This window comes from Pungitius pungitius, chromosome 18 (assembly GCF_949316345.1).
Source record: "Pungitius pungitius chromosome 18, fPunPun2.1, whole genome shotgun sequence".
In the NCBI taxonomy this organism is placed as follows: domain Eukaryota; kingdom Metazoa; phylum Chordata; class Actinopteri; order Perciformes; family Gasterosteidae; genus Pungitius; species Pungitius pungitius.
Genome location: NC_084917.1, coordinates 2,222,768 through 2,245,252, shown reverse-complemented (window position 1 = coordinate 2,245,252; position 22,485 = coordinate 2,222,768). Strand labels below are relative to the sequence as shown.

The window sequence follows — 22,485 nt, the reverse complement described above, 5'->3', positions numbered from 1 at the left end:
GTGACCGGCCGCCTGTGACCATCACCCGCCGCCTCGCTCCAGATCTCAGGGTGAGCCGCCGAACAATCGCAGGCTTTGTTCCCGCTGACGGGCTGTGTTTGATTAGATGACACGCAAAAGAGGTCCCTCTCAGCCACGTGGTCCTTTTGCGAAAAAAGAAAATCACCCGTAGTGACTTGGAAAACAATGCATGTGATCCTGGGAGGGAGTGACAGGAAGACATGTTTGTGCAGGCTCAATCCACAGAATACAAATAACGTCACTTTAGGATGAATGATGAATGATGAGCTGGGTCAATGCGATTGAATGTGTCATCACTTCACCTCTTCACACAGGTGTCTCGCGCACACTTATAATCACAAGGATCTACAGCCTGTGGCAAACCAAACATGACGCAGCAAAAAGTGAGTCGTGTTATGAAAGTTTTCTCCGTCACGAGCCCCCCCCCCGACGTCGTCACGCTTAAACACCGTCACGAAGGATTTGTGCCGCGGCGGCCCTGTTGTCTCCGAATGGACAGGAGAGGAGATTCGATGGCTTCGCAGTTTTGGGAGGGACCATCTGGAGGGACAAAGACAGTGGACAGTCTGTGGGTGTAGAAGGGTGGTGGAATAAGTGAGTGCCGTCAGGTCGACCCTTCATTTAACCCGTCTTCAAGCTTCGTACTCGTCTTCAGAGGTAAATACCGCTGTTATTACTGCATATGTTTTACTTTCAAATGACTTCGATTCTAATGCATTTGATCTACACTAGTGTTTTCTGAAATAAGCTTTCATTTGTCACAGAGCATTATTCATTAATGCTAAATACTTGAACAAGATTTTGTTATAAAGACACCGTGTTTTGGTGGAAACACGTCTTCTCATAAGATGAAGGGAATTTGATCACTGTTAGAAAATAAGCTGCTCATCAGTTTACAACGTTTTTAAAGCCAGTAACAATAATCCCATCTCATGATCTGAATATTTCATCATGATTTTGACACCTCTGCATTCTAATTCCCGGGGGATGCATGGTTTTCGTTGTCTGTTTCCATTGAAATGACCTTGTGCCTCCCAGACATGGGTCCGTCCGGGTGGTTCTGGTTCACCTACGTGCCGTGCCTGTGTCTGGGCCTGCTCTGTCTGCTCTTTGTGGTCTTCTGGAGCTCCTACTGGCACGGAGGCTTCGCCTGGGACGGCTCGGGTCTGCAGTTCAACTGGCACCCCGTCCTCATGGTGACCGGGCTGGTGGTTCTCTACGGCTTCGGTACGTAACGGTACGGGGCGTAGTCTCTCGGGGAGAAGAACTCGGTCTGTAAAACGGCGACATGACCTCTGTGATGTCAGCAGAGTCACCTGGGATTAGGGTTTTTTGGGGGGGGTTTTCTCACTTCACTTCGCATGTACTCAAACAAATCCAGCGGTTGATCCAGAGTGGTTTAATGAAACCACTTTCTCTGCGTCTGAGTGAGCTCGGAGGTATTTTCTCCCAGTGAAGAGTTTTAATCAGACGTCATTATTCTCCAATGGTATATATATATATATATATACGATATATATGTATTAACCAACCTTTGGCTGTGTTGGGTGCAGCGGCTGTGGTGTTTCGCGTGCCGTTCACCTGGAAGCAGAGGAAGCTCCCCTGGAAGCTGGTGCACGGCGGCCTGATGCTGGTGGCTCTGCTCCTGTCCGTCCTGGGCCTGTGTGCCGTGTTCGATTACCACAGGGCCTCAAAGATCCCCGACGTGTACTCCCTGCACAGCTGGGTGGGCCTCTGCACCGTGGCGCTGTTTGCCTCGCAGGTGAGCCCGTCGTTGAGGGAATGAACCGACACAAAAAACAAAAAAAAGGTGGTGAGGAAACTGTGAGGAGCTCTGAGCTAAGCCGCTGCCCTTGTCTGACCTCGCAGTGGCTCCTCGGCCTGGCCGGCTTCCTGCTCCCGTGCTCCCCGCCGCGCCTCCGCAGAAGCCTGAAGCCGCTCCACGTCTGGATGGGCAAAGCCATCTTGATCCTCAGCCTGACCTCGTGCATCAGCGGCATCACGGAGGAGCTGTTCTTCAACCTGTGAGTGCTCAGATATCCAGCAGGTGGCGGCGCGGTGTCTTCTTTCTTTTTTTTTTTTCTATTCCCGGCAGGATGGCAGCCCTTTGAAATTCCTACATTAAGAAAATGAGGTTTTGAATCAGTATTCCTGGTTAGAAACGTAACCACGTGTCTCTCCGTCTGTCGCAGCGATGGAATCACTGGCAAATCTTACAGCTCACTGCCTGTGGAGGCAAAGTTTGCGAATGCCCTCGGCCTCCTCCTCGCCACCTTCGTCTTGGTCGTCTTCGGCATCCTGTCCAATAAAAGCTGGCAGCGGCCGGAGACAGATGGGGAAACCGTCCCTGTGAGTACGGGGGGGGGGGGGGGGGGACGTGGCAGTGGTCATACTCTTGTCGGTCAATACCAAACTAGGAGATGCTTTTGCTTTGAGGTGACAAAGACGTTTTAATTACAGATCATGCTCAATGAAAACAGCACATGAAAACAGGAGGACGTGCACGTGCCGTGAAGAGGACACAGTGAGCTGCTCTTCACTAGAAGACAACGTTGTGTTTCTCTGAAGCACCAGCATTCATTAGTCCTTTCATGGATCATTTGTTCTGGACTGGTGATCGCAAATGTGAAACGTTTAGTCCTTATTTTCAAAAATGTTCTGTTAAGTCTCACAAAGAGGCTTTTATTTCTCATTTTCACGCACTCAACCTCATGATTTGTTTTAGAGGTCGAGACAATATGAACTATTATCGGGTAATTGAATAAACTCAAGAGTGATAACCCCCAAGACTGAGTGTCAAACTGTTGTTTTGGTCAAAGCCTACTTCTTCTTCAGCATCTTTACATTTGATCTTGTTCAGGAGATTCCTCAGCAGCTCACCCGATAATCGTATATGTGATGGATTCATTGATTAGTCGTTTCTAATTTTCTCATTACTAATGTATAGATGTAGAAGTATCTGAACTTGAGCTGCAGTGTTACAGCTGAATGTGTTACAGGCCCAGAACACAAGATGTAACTCTTCAGGATACACAATGTTCATGGGAAGTTTAACTTTCTGACAGACATCTCCTTAAGAAAAAGGAAAATATTGAGGTTGACATTCAAATTCCAAATTGGAAGGCTAACTGGAGAAATAACAAATAATAAATAATAAAAATGTGTTCAGACAATAATGAGATGGGTTACATAATATATCGAAATACAATGCTTCCCTCACACTGAACACTGGTTTTAACTGCACAATTTTACACATTTGAAAACGTTCAAAAAGACAATGCTTGTTATATTCCTGCCGACAGTCAAAGCCACTTTCTTTTATTTCATTAATAGTATAAATAATATAAAATGTGTTTAACCGTCGGTTAAAAAAATATATTGTAAATCAAAACATTTATTTAACTGCAATTTACCAAACCGAATTCACCAATATCAGAATCACGTCAATCACGCGAGGATCGAGCGCTTGTGAACTTCCGTTGACGCGACTCTTTATGTACGGCTCTGAGCGCGTCGCCGTGACCGCGCCGCGCGCGCCCCCCTCCAGCTTGTTGCGTAAAAACGGATGTAGCCGCTAAAACAGGTCCTACGTCTGAGAGCGCCGACGGACGGTCACATTTCAAGGGACGGTGTCCGCTTCACTCGAAAACGGTCGACCGAGTCGAGACGGGAAAACGTATTTCTAACGTTATTTCTAAAAAAAAAAAAAAAAAACGCGTCATCGACAGCGTCACGAGAGGCGGCCGTTGAGGAGTCGCTCGCTAACGTTAACGTTGTGTCTCGATCCGCAGCGGCAGAGCAAGATGGAGTGCGAGTGGAAGCCAGACGAGCAGGGACTTCAACAAATACTTCAGCTGCTGAAGGAGTCTCAGTCGCCGGATACGTCCACGCAGAGATCCGTCCAGCAAGTATCCTTTTCCCCCCTCCATCGAAGCCGAGGCGCGGGTCGTGACTTGTGCGTCTGGGGTTGTTGAAAGCTCGGTAGACACCCGGTACACGAAAACGGGGCTAGCAGGTAGCTAGCCGGGCAGCTAACGCTAGCCGCGGGCGGGTTACCGTTAGAAGCCGGTAACAGCCGACGGGCAGGTGCCGGACGGTCGGGGGCTTTTTGGGGTTCTGTTAATTAACGGGCTCAACGTGCCGCTAGCAAAGCCCGCCGTGCTGTATGGATCATATCCAGATATTTATAGCATTAGAGATGTAACGTTGTGTTTTATCCCGGCTTAGTGTGACGTCTATGGACGTCTCGTGAAGGCTCGATCCTTCGATCGGCTTGCATGAGACGTTACAGCTGCATAACAACAAGAACAGCTAAATGAGCCACGCGTTTTACACTTGAATTTTAGATACAACGTTGCTTAAGTAAATAAAATCCCGTGTAATGTAATAATGATCCACTCGTGATTGTATTAATAATGACGTTATGATACATACAACCGGATGCATACCATCACAACATCGGTCTCCAAAGGAACGGTCTGCGTGTTTCGCTCAACTGTAAAGACCAAACAAAGAGCACGAATTATGTCGGATTTTCATGAATGCACCACGGTCCGAAAAATACACTGTAAATGATCGATTCTAGTTGACATCTGAATCGGACCCATCTACATTTAATTAACATTAAAAACAAATGAGAAAGTCTAACCTGGACACTGCTCCAGTTGACTGCTGTTATGATCCTAAAATGAATCTGAAAAGCTACCTGGAAGACTTAAGTTTACTAATTACAGCGACATTTAAAAGGCATGATAAATCTGCACTGTGGTCAGCATGTTCTTTTGTATTGGAGAAGGATTAATATCCTTATGCTTATGCTGTCGGCCTGTACGGCTCTTGTCTGGTTGCACACTGATCCTAAATGGTTTGATTGTATAATCTGCATCATTAACTCATAGACAACCTGCTGCTAGAGCCCTGAATACACCATCTGTCTTGGTATTGACAGTATTCAGTCCAGTCATATGACACATTTATGACCCCCCCTACCCCCGCACCCCGCCCTATACACACACACACACCCCATCATACATTACACCACCACTTGACCACATGAACTTCTGCCATTGCTACATATCTACAGTGAAATCCAATCTTCCATGTAAAAGATTGCAGGGCTAATGTGCCCGTAACCTTTGAACAGGCCGTGTGTATAGTTCGCACCCTTGTCCTCCTCAACCACCGCTCCCAGAGACTCGAGCAGCTCAACCAGTACCCGGACTTCAACAACTATCTGATATTCGTTCTGACAAAGTTAAAATCAGAAGGTAAGCTCTCTGTTGGCCCCGGTGTGGACGCCGCGAGGGTCAGACATGTCGCTTTTATGTAACAGCTGAGGTCTGTTCGGCCATGACTCGAGTGATCCAATGGCGTCTTGGCCACACGGGTGATGTGGCACTCTGAATATGGGTCACTCTAATTTTAAACCTATTCCTGGCACCACTCAACTCTTGGCTGAACTGCACTGCACAGTAGACGACCGCAATGTTAAGTGGTGTTAAGACATTTTAGGATGTCGTTGCACTATTTCTCTGAGGTCCAATGCAACGAGACAAGCAGAATAATAAGTCCAGTTATTAGTTAGTCACCAAGTTTTACCCAATGTGCTTCTTCTTCGCTCCTGCCCCCGAAGATGAACCAACGCGGTCTCTGAGCGGGCTGATACTGAAGAACAATGTGAAAGCCCACTATCAGAACTTCCCTAATGGCGTGTCTGATTTCATCAAGAGCGAGTGCCTCCAAAACATCGGCGACTCCTCTCCCCTCATCCGGGCCACCGTAGGTAAGTGGAATGTGCTTTTATTTTTTTAGGGTTATGCATTAATTGATCACTAGACATAGACAGAGCAGCTTAAAGGAATATAAGTATACCAATGAAATAAATTACATTTTGACTATTTCTATTTGATTATGACTTGAGTTTCCTTTTCATATACGTGTATGAGTTCTGTATATGTGTGTTTTAAAATGTAATAGCATTATAGTTGTGGGACATGTAATTTTTTCTTCAAGCAGCACCTCGTTTACTAAGATATTCTAAACAGCCTCATTAGCACAGAGCAGCAAACACACAGGAGCATATTCAAATGAAACTGGACACATTCACAAATACATCTTGCTTGTCTTCCATCGTTTCTAGAAACATGTTTAACTCACAGCTACTTCCAGCTTTTGTTTGCTGTTGTGCTTGTTTATATGGAGCACATCCCCACTAATGGATTCTGATGTTGAAAGTCTGCATTGGAAGGATCCTTGCCTACATTCCTGGATTTGTTCATGTTTACTCAGACCTCCTCCCCCCTGTTAGCTGTTGTATTTCAACAGAAGATGCCATTTTTAGTTGATACTCTTGACAACAGAGAATACATCAATACACATCTGTAACATTTATCCTCACACTACCATTACCCAACCACTGAGGCACACAACAACCAGCACTAAATCACAGCTCGGCTGAAGTCCTCCCATATTGATCTAGAGAAGGATTTCAACTCGTGCACTAAATCACAATTCTGGTGGGACGATGACTCTATCTACAATCTGGACTTTTTGTTAAACCACGTCGTATCACTTTCTGAAATAGAAAAAAACAACTTGGTGATGTACTCCATTCCACCAGAGGTCAAACATCAAGTGTTTACAGTATGAATCTAGTTCTTCCCAGAGGGGGGGGGGGAGAGAGAAAACAATCCTGTGATGACTGCAGAGTAGGATCATGAGGTCCGTCTGACAAAGTGAGGAGTTCAGTCAGCAGTGCCCGTGGCTTCTCTACACCCGCTTTACTAATAGAACATCCGCCCCGCCAACAGGTATCCTCATCACCACCATCGCCTCCAAGGGAGAGCTACAGAACTGGCCGGGACTTTTACCCAAGCTCTGCCAGCTGCTGGATTCTGAGGACTACAACACGTGTGAGGTGAGGAGGAGGAACGCAGGGATATATATATATTTTATATATATATATATGATTACCCCAGGCAATATTTTGATATGATGATGATACACGGTTTCCTTTATTCCAACATCCCTTTGATCTATTGTCATTGTAGCGTGTGAGGTAGGATTGAGTGAACGCACATTTGTGGTCATGTGGTGTGGCACACTTATGGCTATAAGTAGGCCTGTCTGGCCACACAGCGCTGCCCATTTGTGTATCATTTATTTATTGTGGTAAGGGAATAGAGCTGGGTCAGCTACAAAAGCAGCATCTGGATGGCATCCCGTTGGCCAAATGAGCTAAAGGATGCCTCACAGCTGGAGCTGTGGATTATTCAACTGTGGAATCATTTATTCTCTCTAGATCCTTTTGACCAGAAAATCATTATGACCCAATTTCCTGAATTCACCCAGAATAGCTTTCATATCAGCGAAAAACAATGCAGTGTGGCTCTTCTCTTAGCAGTCCAATATTATCCAATTTCTTTACTTTTTTTGTTGTTGCAAGAATGTAGTTGCCTATTATCGCGTCTTCATTGCATCAGGAACAAGTAGCTCTAAATTGTGAGCTACTGGAACTGCACTGAAATGGTGGATAAGTGCTCCAGTACAGGCCCCTGCGCTGGATGTTGGATCATCTGATCAGCTGCCTCGCCCACGCTCACATAAACTCCTCGGCTATTAGTATGTTGTCAGCTGCGTGTGCCTGGGATATCAGGTGGGGTGTTGAGAAGGTCCGTTGGAGGACCCGCACAAGTCAGGCGACGGGTTTATTTAATGATGTAAATGCAGGCTTGATGTTGGACAGGAAAATGTATCTGGCACGATTACTCATCCCTCACAGCAGGAATCTCTGCAGAGAAGATGTGCCCGAAAAAAAAAAAAACCCAACATGTCTCTCCCTGTGGCAACGCGGCGGGCTTCTCTTTATAAAGCTCATTCAGAAGCTGAGATTTAGGTCAGCTATTTACCGCAGAGGATCCTGAAGTGTATGTGTGCACAGGGCTTAGCACTGTGGCAACTCCTCATAAGGCTCACTATGATTTTGAAAAGCAGCTTGGAGGCAGGAAAGCTTCTTAATGCCTGATGTTAAAGAAGTTGGTGCCAGACTGGGGAAAAAAAGGGTCTTCTAATCTTGTGATTAAAGGTACAAAATGTTAATTTAGCTTCCAGTTGTTTTGGCTGTTCTGACATTGTTGGACTTCTGCTAAGCAAGATCTGTTCCATGCTGTCTCTATAAAGGCTCATAAGTACTTTCACAGCTTGACAATGGTTTTAAAATGGCATAATGGATGTAAGTAGTCATAACACTTAGCCATCGATTTGAACTTGTACAATAGGAAAAAGCTTGTTTTAAAATGTAGGAAAATGGACAATGTTCTACTAAGAAAACGTGGAGCTACAATCATGTGACTTAAGGTCATGTGTTTTATGAGGAAAGCTTGTGTCTCACTACACTGAACCTGTGAGCTGCTGAGTGCTGCTCCCTGATCTGCGTTCTACCTCTTAGTGCGCGCTGCTGTGCACAAAAGCACAATTCATTCATTACTACACTGCCAATTGTTGGGCATAATGAGGAAATGTTTTTCCTTCTTGATTAAACATATTTTATTTAGATAAGTTCAAATGCAGATGTATAAGAAGCAAACAAAACAAGCAGACGCAAAAAAAACCCCGGCATGCCACATACACTTTTAAAGGTGTTGGCCGTTGCCATGGAAACCCCTAAATAACACGCACCATTACTGTCACGGCACCGATACCTATTTTGGGAGCAGTGTACGGTTTCAGAACAGCGTGCACTTTGTCGTCCCGGCGACGGGATGCACGCTGTCCTTGGACCATTGGATGGAGGGAGCGCGTCCTGCGGGGGGGGGGGGGTGCATTCACCGCGCGCATACAAGATGATCCTCGCGCTCCGTGAGTGGACAACAAGCCCACGCTGACTAATGGCTAATGGAGCCCTTCTTCCCCCCCCCCCAGTGCTCATTGTGAGGATTTCTGTCCACAAATTAGTAAAGGGCACAGTCTAGACGGGCTCTTCATGGACCGCCCACTGAGACGACTTGTGATGTTGTGTAAGTGTAATTCAATCGATGTCGGGAGGAAACGGAGCTGGGTAAATGGTGGAATCCGGCCGTGTTGGCTGTGAGCTTTGGGTAATTTGTCATCTTATCTCTGGGGTGGGGAGCTTATTTTTGACATTATTGGGGGAAAATATCAGAAATAGCCTTTCCACGTATTGTAATTCAAGTAGTACACCACGACCGGAAGCTTTCTGTCAAGGCAAGGCAAGAATGTGTCCTAAGCCCCCAACCACCAGATGAGCCTGGTCACATGCTCAAGCAGTGTGCAGTACCCCTATCATTCATTTCACACATCACCCTTCATATTACTCATTCATTTCACTCAGGAACCTGTACTGGTCTTTCTCCTCATTCATCTCATACGCTGTCCTTCACACTGTAACCTGAGCAGTGTCATTCCAAACCTTGAGCTTGATTGTGATCCCGATGCTGTTTTACCGCTGCGTTTATTTTTTATTTTTCGAAGTACAGACCCACGCGTTTGCATCGAGGAGGATTACGGAGTGGCCCTTTCTCTGAAATGACCTGTGATTGGCCGATTTCTCAGTCACGGGCTGGATTTTCTAAAGCTTTGAAAACGGGGCCATGAGGAGATGCTGAGGTCTGGTTTTCTCCCCGACTGTGTGGAATAAAGAGGCTTGTTATTGTGGAATTGGTGCCCAGTGACACCCGCGGTATTTCCTCTCACCAAGGCCTTCTTTATCTAATTAAACTCTCGTTGATGATGGCGCCGCTGTTTGTAGGAAAGGCCCCCTGCGGCACCACCCTGTACCCCCCCTCTCTACACGCTCTATAAAAAGCACAGCAGCAGGTGTGTGGGACGCTGGCGGAGGGCTTTTTATAGGTGGAGCGGTTTTACTGTTGTTATTAATGGCAGCGGGGGGGGGGGTTGCTGTGGTAGGAAGGTGATGAACACGTTCTGTCACCTCAGCGCTGGTTTGCACCGTGACATTGTTCACATCTCCAGAGGAGACGTCTCTGTTCCCGAGCTGGCTGCCATTCCCCCGTTTATTGAGCCGCGTGGGGAGGGGCCCGATGTCGCTGTTTGTTAGCATTGTGGTTACATGTTTGATGCTTTGCTTGGTCCATGTTCACGCGTGTTTCCCTGATATGTTCCTCGTGATGCAGATGCAACTAAAATCCTACAAGGAGCTCTAATGTTTTGTTTTTGAAATAAGATACAGCTGCATTTCAGTGTCCAACCCACTGCTGCACAATAACAATTATAAAACCTGACTTATAACCAAGATCATTGTTTCCTATCAAATATACATTGGGAAAATGTTGATCCATTCTGATGACCAGAATGTGATATCTTCAAGTATTATGTTATATTATGTAAATATTCACTCTGCAGTGGTTTATGATGGAGAAAAGAAGCAAATTATTGTAAAGTGGAACAAGCTATTTTGGCATAATGACATAATGATTCAATTGGCAAAATCTGGTGCAGATTACATGTTGTTTGAGTATTTTATGTCATAAAAGTAGTCTATATATTATGTGTGCGACCCTGCAAAATGGAATTGGATAAATGTGTCTCCTAATGAGGCGTTGAGCTTGGCAGCGCTTGTCTCCTCCTCTATGTGACCTTGACAGTCTCCTCCTCATCTTATTTCCTCCCTTCGGCTCCTCCACATATTATTTGAGGCCGTTTGGTACATGTCATCTGAGAGGCACGCCGACATGGGAACGGTTTCCATGGAAACCCATCTCAGACAGCGTCTGTTTTCGGCGCCGTGCTGTTTCTCTTCCATCGGCTCCTCGGGCTGTATTTTTTGTGAGAGACGGGAGGCTGCAGCCTATTGTGAACATGCATACTAACCATCCGTCAAGCAGCTAGTATCAAGAGGTGTGTGTGTGAGAACTATTTGAAGGTTATTAGAGCAGAAGGGAAAGAATCCTTTGATGATCGTGGATGAGGTAGGAGACTGAACACATTTTTGAGCTCTCGCTCTGTGCAAAGAACAAGAACAAGATCCTCTAAATCACCAATTCTTCTATGAGGACATTATGATCAAACAGTGGTACAATATAGAGCCAATGAAATATGAGCAAAAGCTGACTCCATTGCTCCTCCACACCCCGCGTCTACAGCAGCAGTGCACATTTCATAATGCTCTCTCTTGTTGTTTTTCTCCCCCTCTCTTTGTTCTGCCCCCCAGGGAGCGTTTGGAGCCCTGCAGAAAATCTGCGAGGACTCCGCTGAGGTCCTGGACAGTGACGTGCTGGATCGCCCTTTGAACATCATGATCCCCAAGTTCCTGCAGTTTTTTAAGCACAGCAGTCCTAAGATCAGGTAAGAAGTTTTACTCAATTGTTATTGACAATGAAGCAGAATTTCCACCATGCAGCAGCAAACGTGTTTCTGCCCCCGAGGCCAATGAGCACTGCATTGTCGGTTTGTAGGAACGGAAAGCGCTGCAATTAAAATTGTTCATGCACTCTGTAAACATTGCGTACATATTGACAGTACAGGCAATCCTTTTTATTGCCTCAAAGCATCTACCAGTGAGTGTATTTTCTAAAGCACATCCGGTGTATTTAAAGGACAGATAGTTGTGCTGTAGAAGTCTCAGTCTGTCGTAATGCAGCACACCCACGAAAGAAGGAATGACTCCCTCCCATTTGGAGGTCAAATCCGCGTTAATGGAGCAGAGGAGAAGACGGGGGCTGAATTCATAGTGCGGGTCACCTGAGTAAAACGTGAGCGTTGGTCTCAAGTGGCGGTTACTGTGTTGCAGGTCTCACGCCATCGCCTGCGTGAATCAGTTCATCATCAGCAGGACTCAGGCGCTCATGCTGCACATCGACCCTTTCATTGAGGCAAGTAACACCTTAATGCGCTTTGTCCTCCTCTTTGGGGAAACAAAATATAAAACCAAGTACACGATAAAATCTTCTGTAAAATCTCTATATTTTCATAACACACATACACTCACCGGCCACTTTATTAGGTACCCCATGCTAGTAACGGGTTGGACCCCCTTTTGCCTTCAGAACTGCCTCAATTCTTCGTGGCATAGATTCAACAAGGTGCTGGAAGCATTCCTCAGGGAGTTTGGTCCATATTGACATGATGGCATCACACAGTTGCCGCAGATTTGTCGGCTGCACATCCATGATGCGAATCTCCCGTTCCACCACATCCCAAAGATGCTCTATTGGATTGAGATCTGGTGATTGTGGAGGCCATTTGAGTACAGCAAACTCATTGTCATGTTCAAGAAACCAGTCTGAGATGATTCCAGCTTTATGACATGGTGCATTATCCTGCTGAAAGTAGCCATCAGAAGTTGGGTACATTGTGGTCATAAAGGGATGGACATGGTCAGCAACAATACTCAGGTAGGCTGTGGCGTTGCAACGATGCTCAATTGGTACCAAGGGGCCCAAAGATTGCCAAGAAAATATTCCCCACACCATGACACCACCACCACCAGCCTGAACCGTTGATACAAGGCAGGATGGATCCATGCTTTCATGTTGTAGACGCCAAATTCTGACCCTACCATCCGAATGTCGCAGCAGAAATCGAGACTCATCAGACCAGGCAACGTTTTTCCAATCTTCTATTGTCCAATTTCGATGAGCTTGTGCAAATTGTAGCCTCAGTTTCCTGTTCTTAGCTGAAAGGAGTGGCACCCGGTGTGGTCTTCTGCTGCTGTAGCCCATCTGCCTCAAAGTTGGACGTACTGTGCGTTCAGAGATGCTCTTATGCCCACCTTGGTTGTAACGGGTGGTTATTTGAGTCACTGTTGCCCTTCTATCAGCTCGAACCAGTCTGGCCATTCTCCTCTGACCTCTGGCATCAACAAGGCATTTCCGCCCACAGAACTGCCGCTCACTGGATGTTTTTTCTTTTTCGGACCATTCTCTGTAAACCCTAGAGATGGTTGTGCGTGAAAATCCCAGTAGATTAGCAGTTTCTAAAATACTCAGACCAGCCCTTCTGGCACCAACAATCATGCCACGTTCAAAGTCACTCAAATCACCTTTCTTCCCCATACTGATGCTCGGTTTGAACTGCAGGAGATTGTCTTGACAATGTCTACATGCCTAAATGCACTGAGTTGCCGCCATGTGATTGGCTGCTTAGAAATTAAGTGTTAACGAGCAGTTGGACAGGTGTACCTAATAAAGTGGCCGGTGAGTGTAGATGTAATGTGATACATTACTGTCCTATCTATTACTTTGGATCATCTGATTCTTTTTCATTCCCAAAAGCACGCTGTCTTTCAGATGCCGTGCAGTGGTTGTTGTTATTTGTTGTTGGTTCACATTGCATAGAGGATATCTGACCGTGGCGTCATTCTGTCCTTGGTAGAACCTGTTCGCTCTGGCCACAGATGAGGAACCGGAAGTGAGGAAGAATGTGTGCAGAGCTCTGGTCATGCTGCTGGAAGTTCGCCTGGACCGTCTCCTGCCACACATGCACAACATCGTGGAGGTGAGAGCTGTATTTCTCATTTTTAGATATTAAATATAATATTTCCCATTTCACCTCCACTGTTTAGGGATCTGCACCAATACTCTGGCTCTTGGGTTCTTATTTATAATCATAATACATCCTATAAAAACTAGGTTTCCCATTTATTTTCATTTATTTGTCAAAGGACGTGTTGAGAATAACAAAATCTGAATATATTGCCCCTCGTAGTCTTTAATGACGCGCCTCTGATGCTTCCCTGGGAGCACACATGCATGTGTTAGGCTTTGGATGTATTTGCATCCTCGTTTTTAGAATAGCATATTGTGTTTGAGTAGATCTAAAGTATACACAATAAAGATGGCCCATCGTTTGATTTCAGTACATGCTGCTGAGGACTCAGGACCAAGATGAAAACGTTTCCTTGGAAGCCTGTGAGTTCTGGCTCACTCTGGCGGAGCAGCCGGTGTGTAAGGAAGTGCTCTGTGGACACCTCTCCCAGTAAGAACCCCCCCCCCCCACACACACACACACAAAATACACAGTCTGACACGCCATCGGTCCTACTGCAAGCGGCTGATTCATAGCAACCTTCCCAGTAAGCTAGTGAAGCGGTTGTGGCAGGTTGATATTTCTCTCACACCCCTGAAGACGTCTGATTAAGAAACCCGACTGTCGGCCTCGCTCTAACATCTCATCTTTCAGTGGTTTAACTGCAGCAGGGATCATGTGAGTGATGGCTCGGGGGCTCTGACCTGCCCTTGTCCTCTTCCTCATCGTTGTTCCTTTGGCCTTCTGCTGCAGGCTCATTCCGGTGCTTGTCAACGGGATGAAGTACTCTGAGATTGACATAATCCTGCTCAAGGTCAGTTCGTGCAGCCTCATACGGCGGGATGAATTGGCAGTTGGATGAAGTGTTTGTGTGTGACCGTGTGGCGCGTGCCAGTTTGCGTCGTTGTCTCACGCCGTACGCTCGCCACCAGGGGGACACCGAGGAAGACGAGGCCATCCCGGACAACGAGCAGGACATCCGGCCGCGCTTCCATCGCTCCCGCACGGTCGCCCAGCAGCACGAGGGCGACGGCATCGAGGACGGCGAGGACGACGGCGAGGACGAAGACGACGACGACGACACCATCTCCGACTGGAACCTGCGTGAGTCCAGCCCCCCCCCCCCCCCCCACACGACCTTCACCGAGAGCCAGGAAGCACGCGCTGTATTGATCCCTTGTCCTTTGTGTCCACTGTACCTGTGACTGTCCGTTCGATGTCTGTCCGCTCGCTTCTGTGTCCGTCTCCTCGCGTGTCACCCAACCTTTAGGGAAGTGCTCGGCGGCCGCGCTGGACGTGCTGGCCAACGTGTTCAGGGACGATCTGCTGCTGCACATTCTGCCCCTCCTCAAAGAGCTGCTCTTCCACCCGGAGTGGGTCGTCAAAGAGTCTGGCATCCTCGTGCTGGGGGCCATAGCTGAAGGTAAGAGGGGAAAGAGGAAGGAAGCGGGGACAAACATCCGGGTGTGAGAACGAGCAGGAAGCACAGTGATGTCGTCCCGCCCCCAGGCTGCATGCAGGGCATGATCCCCTACCTGCCGGAGCTCATTCCCCATCTGGTGCAGTGTTTGTCTGACAAGAAGGCCCTGGTGCGTTCCATCACCTGCTGGACACTGAGCCGCTACGCGCACTGGGTGGTCGGCCAGCCTCCGGACACCTACCTGAAGCCTCTGATGACGGAGCTGCTCAAGCGGATTCTGGACAGCAACAAGCGTGTGCAGGAGGCTGCGTGCAGGTAAATTCTGGGTACCCACACTTATACAAACGTACATGGAGAGGATTCTTTCAGTTGTTGGGAGGTAATAGTGACAAATTGCTTCCCTGCTTCTATGTTTTCTTTTCCCCCCCCTTTATTATTTTTAGTGCCTTTGCCACTCTGGAGGAGGAGGCCTGCACCGAGCTGGTGCCCTACCTTGCATTCATCCTCGACACACTGGTGTTCGCGTTCAACAAGTACCAGCACAAAAATCTGCTCATTCTTTACGACGCCATCGGGACACTGGCAGACTCTGTGGGGCATCACCTCAACAAACCGGTATGCAGAACAGAAACTTGGCACTCGCTATTTCCTCTTTCTGGTGGTCTGTGTTTTCATGTTTCGGTGTGGACATTATTCCCAGAAGACAAACAAGCATGACGAAGTCTCACTGTTTGGTTTAAAGACTCATTGTCATTATACAGGAATACATCCAGATGCTGATGCCTCCGCTGATCCAGAAATGGAACCAGCTGAAAGACGAAGACAAAGATCTGTTCCCTTTGTTAGAAGTGAGTTGTGGATTTGAAGTGGCAACTGCACAAATGGTTTGGTTGATGTGGAGTCCCCCCCCCCCCCACCCCAGGCCATAACTGACCCCTGACGTCCTTCCTCAGTGTCTGTCGTCTGTAGCCACGGCGCTGCAGAGCGGCTTCCTGCCCTACTGTGAGCCTGTGTACCAACGCTGCGTCAACCTGGTGCAGAAGACGCTTGCTCAGGACATGGTGAGTGTGAGTGTGAGTGTGAGTGTGAGTGTGAGTGTGTGTGTGTGTGATTGTGTGTGTAAGCACGCTCTTTAGGTTATGGTTCTGGATGTATAGTGTGTATTGGGTCATAGTGGGCCCTGTTGCAATGATCTGTTGTGCTTGGTCTAAAGCCTTTGGGGCGGGGCCAACATAATCCAGACTCAAGTAAGGCTTACATATTATACATATTATTGAAGTGAGGGAGCGATCCACCGCCAAAAGCACAATGTAGCAAATAGATATATAGCTTTACTGTTGTGGATTGTTTTTTAATAATACCATATTCTTTTAATGAATTTAGACTTTTTGACCATCAAATGCTCTGGAATTATTGTGATTTTTTTTATCACACCTGTATGAAACCATCTTAAGCAGCTACCCCTGGGCACTGATTCTACAAATAGTATAATATTTTTAGAGTCCCTCGAGTCGACATGTTTATTTAGAATTAAAATGTCAATATGAATTAAACTATACAGCTTCCAAATATTCACTTTAGCTTCATTGCCCTTATATTAATGAAGTTTATAGAGAGTGAGTGTGATTACTGATAAGGAGGGCACTTGGTGATTATTATTGCTGTGCCACATTGTGTCTGTTCCATCAACAACACCTGTGAGCAAATACACCAAATCACTACTGTGTGTGTAGTAGTAGTAGTAAGAGTACCCACGTTATGTACATGTGTTATGACCCCGCCTCTGTGGGCTTAACTTTATATCTCAATGATAAGCCCTTCACACAGCAGGAAAATACTGCTCTTTGCCCTCGGACCTGGTGTTTGTTGGTCGATGGCGTGATCGCTTTGTGCTGCAGCAATGCGTCTGGCCACGCCTCTTTTTAAGAGCAACACGCCCACAGGGCTCACGGGTTGGACGCAAGTACATTTACTATTTACAACGAACGACGGCGCGGCCGTGAAAATGTCCACTGCCTCCGCCTTTGTTCTTGCTGGAAGATGGGACCCAATATGTCATGTGTTGTGTTGACGTTTTGTTGCACTGCCCCCAAGTGGCCAAATAGAACAAACGATTGCAAACCGGGAAATCTATTCTTTTAGGAGAGAGATAGAGAAAATTCGGTTTTAAAAGTAATTACAATTTGATTATTAGTTAGTGAATTCATTTAATTTAACTCTTAAATTATAAATGGTTCTTCCCCCTTCTAGCTTTATCAGTCACAGCCAGACCAGTACGAAGCCCCTGACAAAGACTTCATGATCGTGGCTTTGGATCTTCTGAGTGGCCTGGCGGAGGGTTTGGGAGGCACCATCGAGGAGCTGGTTGCCCGTAGCAACATCCTCACCCTCATGTACCAGTGCATGCAGGTAACGGAAGTGAACACAACTCTGCTTCTCTGACAAGCTGATACAGCATCGTTGACTTTCTTTTATTTTGTCCTCTCCAACTGCTCAGGACAAAATGCCAGAGGTGCGTCAGAGTTCTTTTGCTCTGCTGGGGGATCTGACCAAGGCTTGTTTCCAACACGTCAAACCCTGCATCGGTACGTTGTGGGCCGCTCGCCCTCAAACGCCGCTTGGAAACAGGTTGTTGGCCGGTTCAAGTTCACAGTTTGCTTTCCTTCTTCCAGCTGATTTCATGCCCATACTGGGTACTAACTTGAACCCAGAATTAATATCAGTGTGCAACAATGCAACATGGGCAATCGGAGAGATATCCATACAAATGGGTGAGTGCCTCGATTTAGCAAAATCGCCACATGTCGCCGTGTGTCGCCATTCAACAGTCACGATGAAGTAAACCCGTCTCTTTCCACCGTTTCCCGCTGTTTCTCGCAGGCTCTGAAATGCAGCCGTACATTGCCATGGTGCTGCACCAGCTGGTGGAGATCATTAACAGGCCAAATACCCCAAAGACTCTACTGGAGAACACAGGTACCACTCGGCGGCGGTTCTGAGCCAGCCAGGTCGCCACACTCAGGGAGCCGCTGCGGTCCATTCAGCCAGGCATCCAGCTTAGGGAGCCAGTCCCGCCCCTTTTAGCGGGTATCTAAAGAAGCCTTACAGGTTCAGCTGGTGTCCCCAAAGAATGCAAAATATGTCAGCTTACATTTCTGCGACGTGGCAGTGATGAAAGACAACTAAGCCCCGCTGGAAAAGGCCCGCCACTTGAACCGAGCGAGCCGCGTAAGCGCTCCGTCGTTACCCGACGGGGGCGGACTGCGCTCCATCAGGTGAAGTAGATTACAGGCGGCTGTGTGAGAGAGAGAGAGAGAGAGATAGACTGACTGTTACCACGAGACAGACATATTCACTGGAACAATAACTATTTGTAAATGACTCAGCTGACTAAACGTAGGACACCTGGACTAGAGCGTTTAAACCGATGGGGGGGGTTACACTGGCTTCTTGTTTTTACTAATTGGATTTGAAATGATTTGGTGATTCAAAGAGACCAAAGAGATGCTTTCAAGTGTAACCCGCCGTAATGAAAGAAGACCTAGGGACTCTGTAGATGTGTTCCTGTTTGTTTGCTGTCAGTTTATCTGTTGCTTTAATTTACTGTTCTTTAAATGTGGATGCATATCTGCCAATAGATGTTTAATGTTGTTAAGAATGGCCAACGTTTGATGCAGGATACACCAGAACTAAAGCCGTGTCGTAACATTCTAGCTTCATGAGAATTGTTAGCATCGGGCCAGTGAACTTTTTTTTTTTTTTTTATTCACCATTTGTCAAATGTTTTCAATGTAATAATTGAAAACACGACACGGACAGAATTGAACGCGCCAAGAGCGAGACCTTCATTGGTTTGTGTAACCCGTAACAAATGTTAATGCCCGTGGTGGTGATTCCTAAGAGAGCTAAATTGCAGCGGACAGCCGTGTGACGCCACCGTCACGTCCAGGTGGGTGTGGCTGCAGAGCGCACGCCTCAGGTCTCCGATCAGCTTATCCTGCACTGAACATTATTCTAATGAGCATACCATCTGCTTTCTGCATGTGTCATTGGACTGTTCATAAATGCCTGTTTGTTAATGAGAATGTTGCATAGCTGTGTGTCTCTTAAACTTAGGTCCTCCCTCCTCTCCGCCTCATAGAAACCTGCTGTGCTGGATACTAGTCTCCCTCCATGTAGTCTGCCTTGGAGTAATGTGTCATTTTTCTTTCAAAAAGAACGCAACGAAACAAAAAGATTTCTGTTTGTTATGGAAATATAACATTTGTGAGTTTAAGGGAGAGCTCTCAGTGTGCACGGCTCTTGTTTAGGCCAGTCACACGTAGCCTCTGCATTGAGACCCTCATTTTAAATCCCTCTCCTCATAGAAGTGAGTAGCTTTTGGATCCATATGATCCGTGAAAGCAGATGCCATTGTTTGCCTTTTTTTTCTATGAATGTCCTGTCAAAGTTGTCGATGTGTTCTCCCTTAAACGTGTTGTATGTTTTTTTTAGAGTGTCATATTTTACATTCCCCCCCCCGTGACTGAGAGGGGCAGTAATAATCAACACTAGTGAAATCTTCTGTTTATTATCACATACAGATTCTGTTGATTTATGTCTCTGAGTTGTTTGTTTTTTCTTTATTTTTTTCTCCTCCCCCTCCTCATTGCTCATGTCTTGGTTGGCGTTTGGTGGTGTGTAACCGTGATTGCGTTACCTTAGCGATAACAATTGGTCGTCTTGGTTACGTTTGTCCTCAAGAGGTGGCACCCATGCTACAGCAGTTTATAAGACCCTGGTGTGTATTATTCAATCTTTTATTTAATTCATCTCCTCTCTGCTTCCTTCCTATTTTCTCGCCTGTCTCCTGTTGCTCCCCCTTTCCTCCCCTGTGGCTCTCCTCTCTCCTCTCTCCTTCTCAAAAGAAGTCTTTTCAGTTGTTTCTTGTTTTCTTCTCGTTTCTTATTAGTTTGTAATCATTGCCAGCCATGTGACTAACCCTGTCCTCTTTTAGGTCCTACTTGTGATTCTGTTGTTTTTGCCTCAGTAGCACCTTCATGTATTACACATTGATTTGTTTAATTTCTAGCTGTTTCTGTTGTCGTTGTTTACTGTCGCTAGCCTCTAACAGATGCATGGGATCAGATTTGCCACATGCCTGCTGGTTCAGCTACAGAGAAAAGGGTGCAGTCTCTGCTGCCAAAGAGCATTGCTGAATCCCTTTCTCAGACTGTAGTCACCCAGCTGCATGTGCCTGTCCCCAAATAAATAGAACCCCAACCTTCTCTAGTCACCCTTTTTCTAAACTAGAAATGTTATTTCAAGGTGCTGTAGATGAGGTTTTTAAGAAACTCAGTGCTCAGAGTAGTTTGTTAAGAGTTAAAATGTTGTTTTGTGTGCATGCTTGACTTGTTGTCACAATTCTCTCCTTCATGGATGTAGAAATACAGACTACCACGTTTTAATGATAAAACCCTAAACGTAACATTTGTATGAAGCATGGAAATAGATTATTGTGTATTTTAAAGTCAGTGTATTGATATAGCTACAGTTGTCTATTCAAGTATTCTTTTTTTTTTTGGTTCTTCGATATGTCTGATGTGGAATTTGGTCGCCCCCGTTGTCAGGTGCACCTCTCTACGAAATATAAGAGACAATGAGGAGAAAGACTCTGCGTTCAGAGGAATCTGCACTATGATCAGCGTGAACCCGGGAGGCGTAGTGCAGGTGAGGTGCAGCCGACACCACCCTCAGAGTGTCGCCAGCGTGAGACGTTGCCTCACTTCTCTTCTCTGGAACAGGATTTTATATTCTTCTGCGACGCAGTGGCCTCCTGGGTAAACCCAAACGACGACCTCCGAGACATGTTCTGCAAGGTAAAGGCCCGGAAAGCTTCCCCCCCCCCCCCCCCCCGATGAACACGATCTATTTTGAACGGCGGCATTCTGTTGCGACTCGTGCGTGAACTTCTCCTGGTGTTTAATTTCAGATCCTCCACGGGTTTAAGAACCAGGTGGGCGAGGACAACTGGAGGCGCTTCTCGGATCAGTTCCCCATGCCGCTGAAGGAGCGACTGGCGACCTTTTATGGGGTGTAACCGTTTCCACGGCAGCACGCCTCATCGCGGGGGTCAGTCTCCTCGCCGGTGTCCTCGCAAACATTTGAAGAACAAGACGTTTTTCTAACCAGGTCTCTCCCCCCCCCCCCTCTTCTCTCTCCAGGTCATTCACTATGGGAGACAATATGGGGAACCTCTTTTACCCAGGGAACATGCTACCCTTTACTGGGGGGGGGGGGAAGGGGACGCGAACCCCTCCCGAACCTGAAGGGCGGGGTGGGAGGGAGGTGGCAGCTGCAGTGCCAAGTGCCCCCATGCACAGGCAAGGGGGGTGGGGGAGGGGGGGGGGGGTTTAGGGGGGTGGGGGGGGCTGCCAGAAAACAACCTTATCATGGGAGGAATATTCATGTTCTCACAACTTAATCGGAAACAGTGAAATCACTTCTTATTTTTCTCCCCGTTTTTTTCCCCAAACTCGTGTTGCTTCCTGAGAATAAGAAACGTCGGCACACGACCCTGAGAAGCTTTTGGTTCTGGTTCCAGGAGGAGTCGGCACGGGGGAGGTGCAGAACAAGCTTCTATTATCATGTCAGGCAGAGTAGAAGAATGTCCATTTAAAGCCAAGAGGTCCCTTTAGCTCAATAAAAGGAAGTCTCAGAGAGCATCGTGTTGGATAGAATGGTGCGTATCACCAAGAATAAGTTCCCACATCTACAGTTATCACTTTCCTTCTGAGAGCAGCTCTTCAGGGAATCGGTAGCATGCTTGTATCATGGTGAGAAGCTGTTTGTGTGTGTGTTGCGTCTGACTGCTGTCATGGCCCCCGTGATGAGGTTCTTCTCTGACCTTGTAATGTATCTATCTACAGTACTTCATGTTTGCTTTCCTCCACCTGAGAAATGACGGCCCGTCACGTAGCATGACCGGGTGCACGCGCCGCGCTCTGCAGGCGTGCACCACGTCGGGCGCCATGTTTTATTCTGTTGGAGGACACGAAGCCGTCTCAGTGGTCTCTAGACAGTCTGTTTATTTCTCGACGTCGTCCCCTAGGGGGGGGGGTGAAGCATGATCTCCAGGTCGACTGTGTAACGTTTGGGGCGGTTGTGTTTCATGGGGTACTTTCATCTCTTGCATGTTGGTGGCCCCCTCACAGCCCAATGCATAAGGGGGGAGGGAGGGAGGGGAGCTTCATTTAAAGGTTTTACAAATGTATCACAGCACTGGGACATTTCTAACTTTACATGATTATTGCTGGAGTGTTCTCCCTAAACGTCGACCCCCCCCCCCATAGCTGGATGTGTTGTTTTTAAATACTGTGAAACTACAACATTGTTATCGTCTCTGGTTGTTTTGCGCTGTTATATTTTATAAAGTGTGTTTGAGTTACAAATAGCTGAAATGTATTCCATGATGGGTTGGAGGAGTTTAATTTAGTTGTTTTTTTTTGTGCCCTGCCAGTCATTTTTTCCTCTGCTGGCCAGAGTAATAACTGCAGTATTTT

The 22,485-nt window shown here is 46.8% G+C and overlaps 2 protein-coding genes across 4 annotated transcripts; both read left to right on the top strand.

The window, feature by feature from the left end:
* The first annotated feature begins 107 nt into the window (after positions 1-107).
* Positions 108-2,977, top strand: LOC119226192 (lysosomal membrane ascorbate-dependent ferrireductase CYB561A3-like). Its single transcript, XM_037483803.2, has 6 exons — positions 108-678; positions 1,060-1,248; positions 1,575-1,783; positions 1,891-2,045; positions 2,214-2,370; positions 2,482-2,977. Exons 2-6 carry the CDS (start codon positions 1,062-1,064, stop codon positions 2,506-2,508), a joined length of 735 nt encoding a protein of 244 aa, XP_037339700.2. The 5' UTR covers positions 108-678; positions 1,060-1,061; the 3' UTR covers positions 2,509-2,977.
* Positions 2,978-3,550: 573 nt separating this feature from the next.
* Positions 3,551-21,264, top strand: tnpo1 (transportin 1). 3 transcript variants are annotated; one of them, XM_037484954.2, is made up of 25 exons: positions 3,552-3,697; positions 3,813-3,929; positions 5,213-5,288; positions 5,654-5,803; positions 6,831-6,937; positions 11,210-11,343; positions 11,789-11,870; positions 13,372-13,494; positions 13,856-13,974; positions 14,278-14,338; positions 14,457-14,628; positions 14,795-14,947; positions 15,034-15,259; positions 15,388-15,559; positions 15,706-15,792; positions 15,898-16,005; positions 17,195-17,353; positions 17,442-17,529; positions 17,617-17,715; positions 17,825-17,920; positions 19,649-19,724; positions 20,554-20,653; positions 20,728-20,802; positions 20,916-21,055; positions 21,148-21,264. In XM_037484954.2, exons 2-24 carry the CDS (start codon positions 3,825-3,827, stop codon positions 21,021-21,023), a joined length of 2,676 nt encoding a protein of 891 aa, XP_037340851.2. In that variant the 5' UTR covers positions 3,552-3,697; positions 3,813-3,824; the 3' UTR covers positions 21,024-21,055; positions 21,148-21,264. The 3 variants fall into 3 exon arrangements, 2 of the variants coding, with proteins under 2 accessions (XP_037340851.2, XP_037340850.2); XM_037484953.2 differs by having other exon boundaries at positions 3,552-3,929; positions 21,148-21,263; XR_005121278.2 differs by lacking the exons at positions 19,649-19,724; positions 20,916-21,055; positions 21,148-21,264 and having other exon boundaries at positions 3,551-3,929.
* The last annotated feature ends 1,221 nt before the right edge of the window (positions 21,265-22,485 follow it).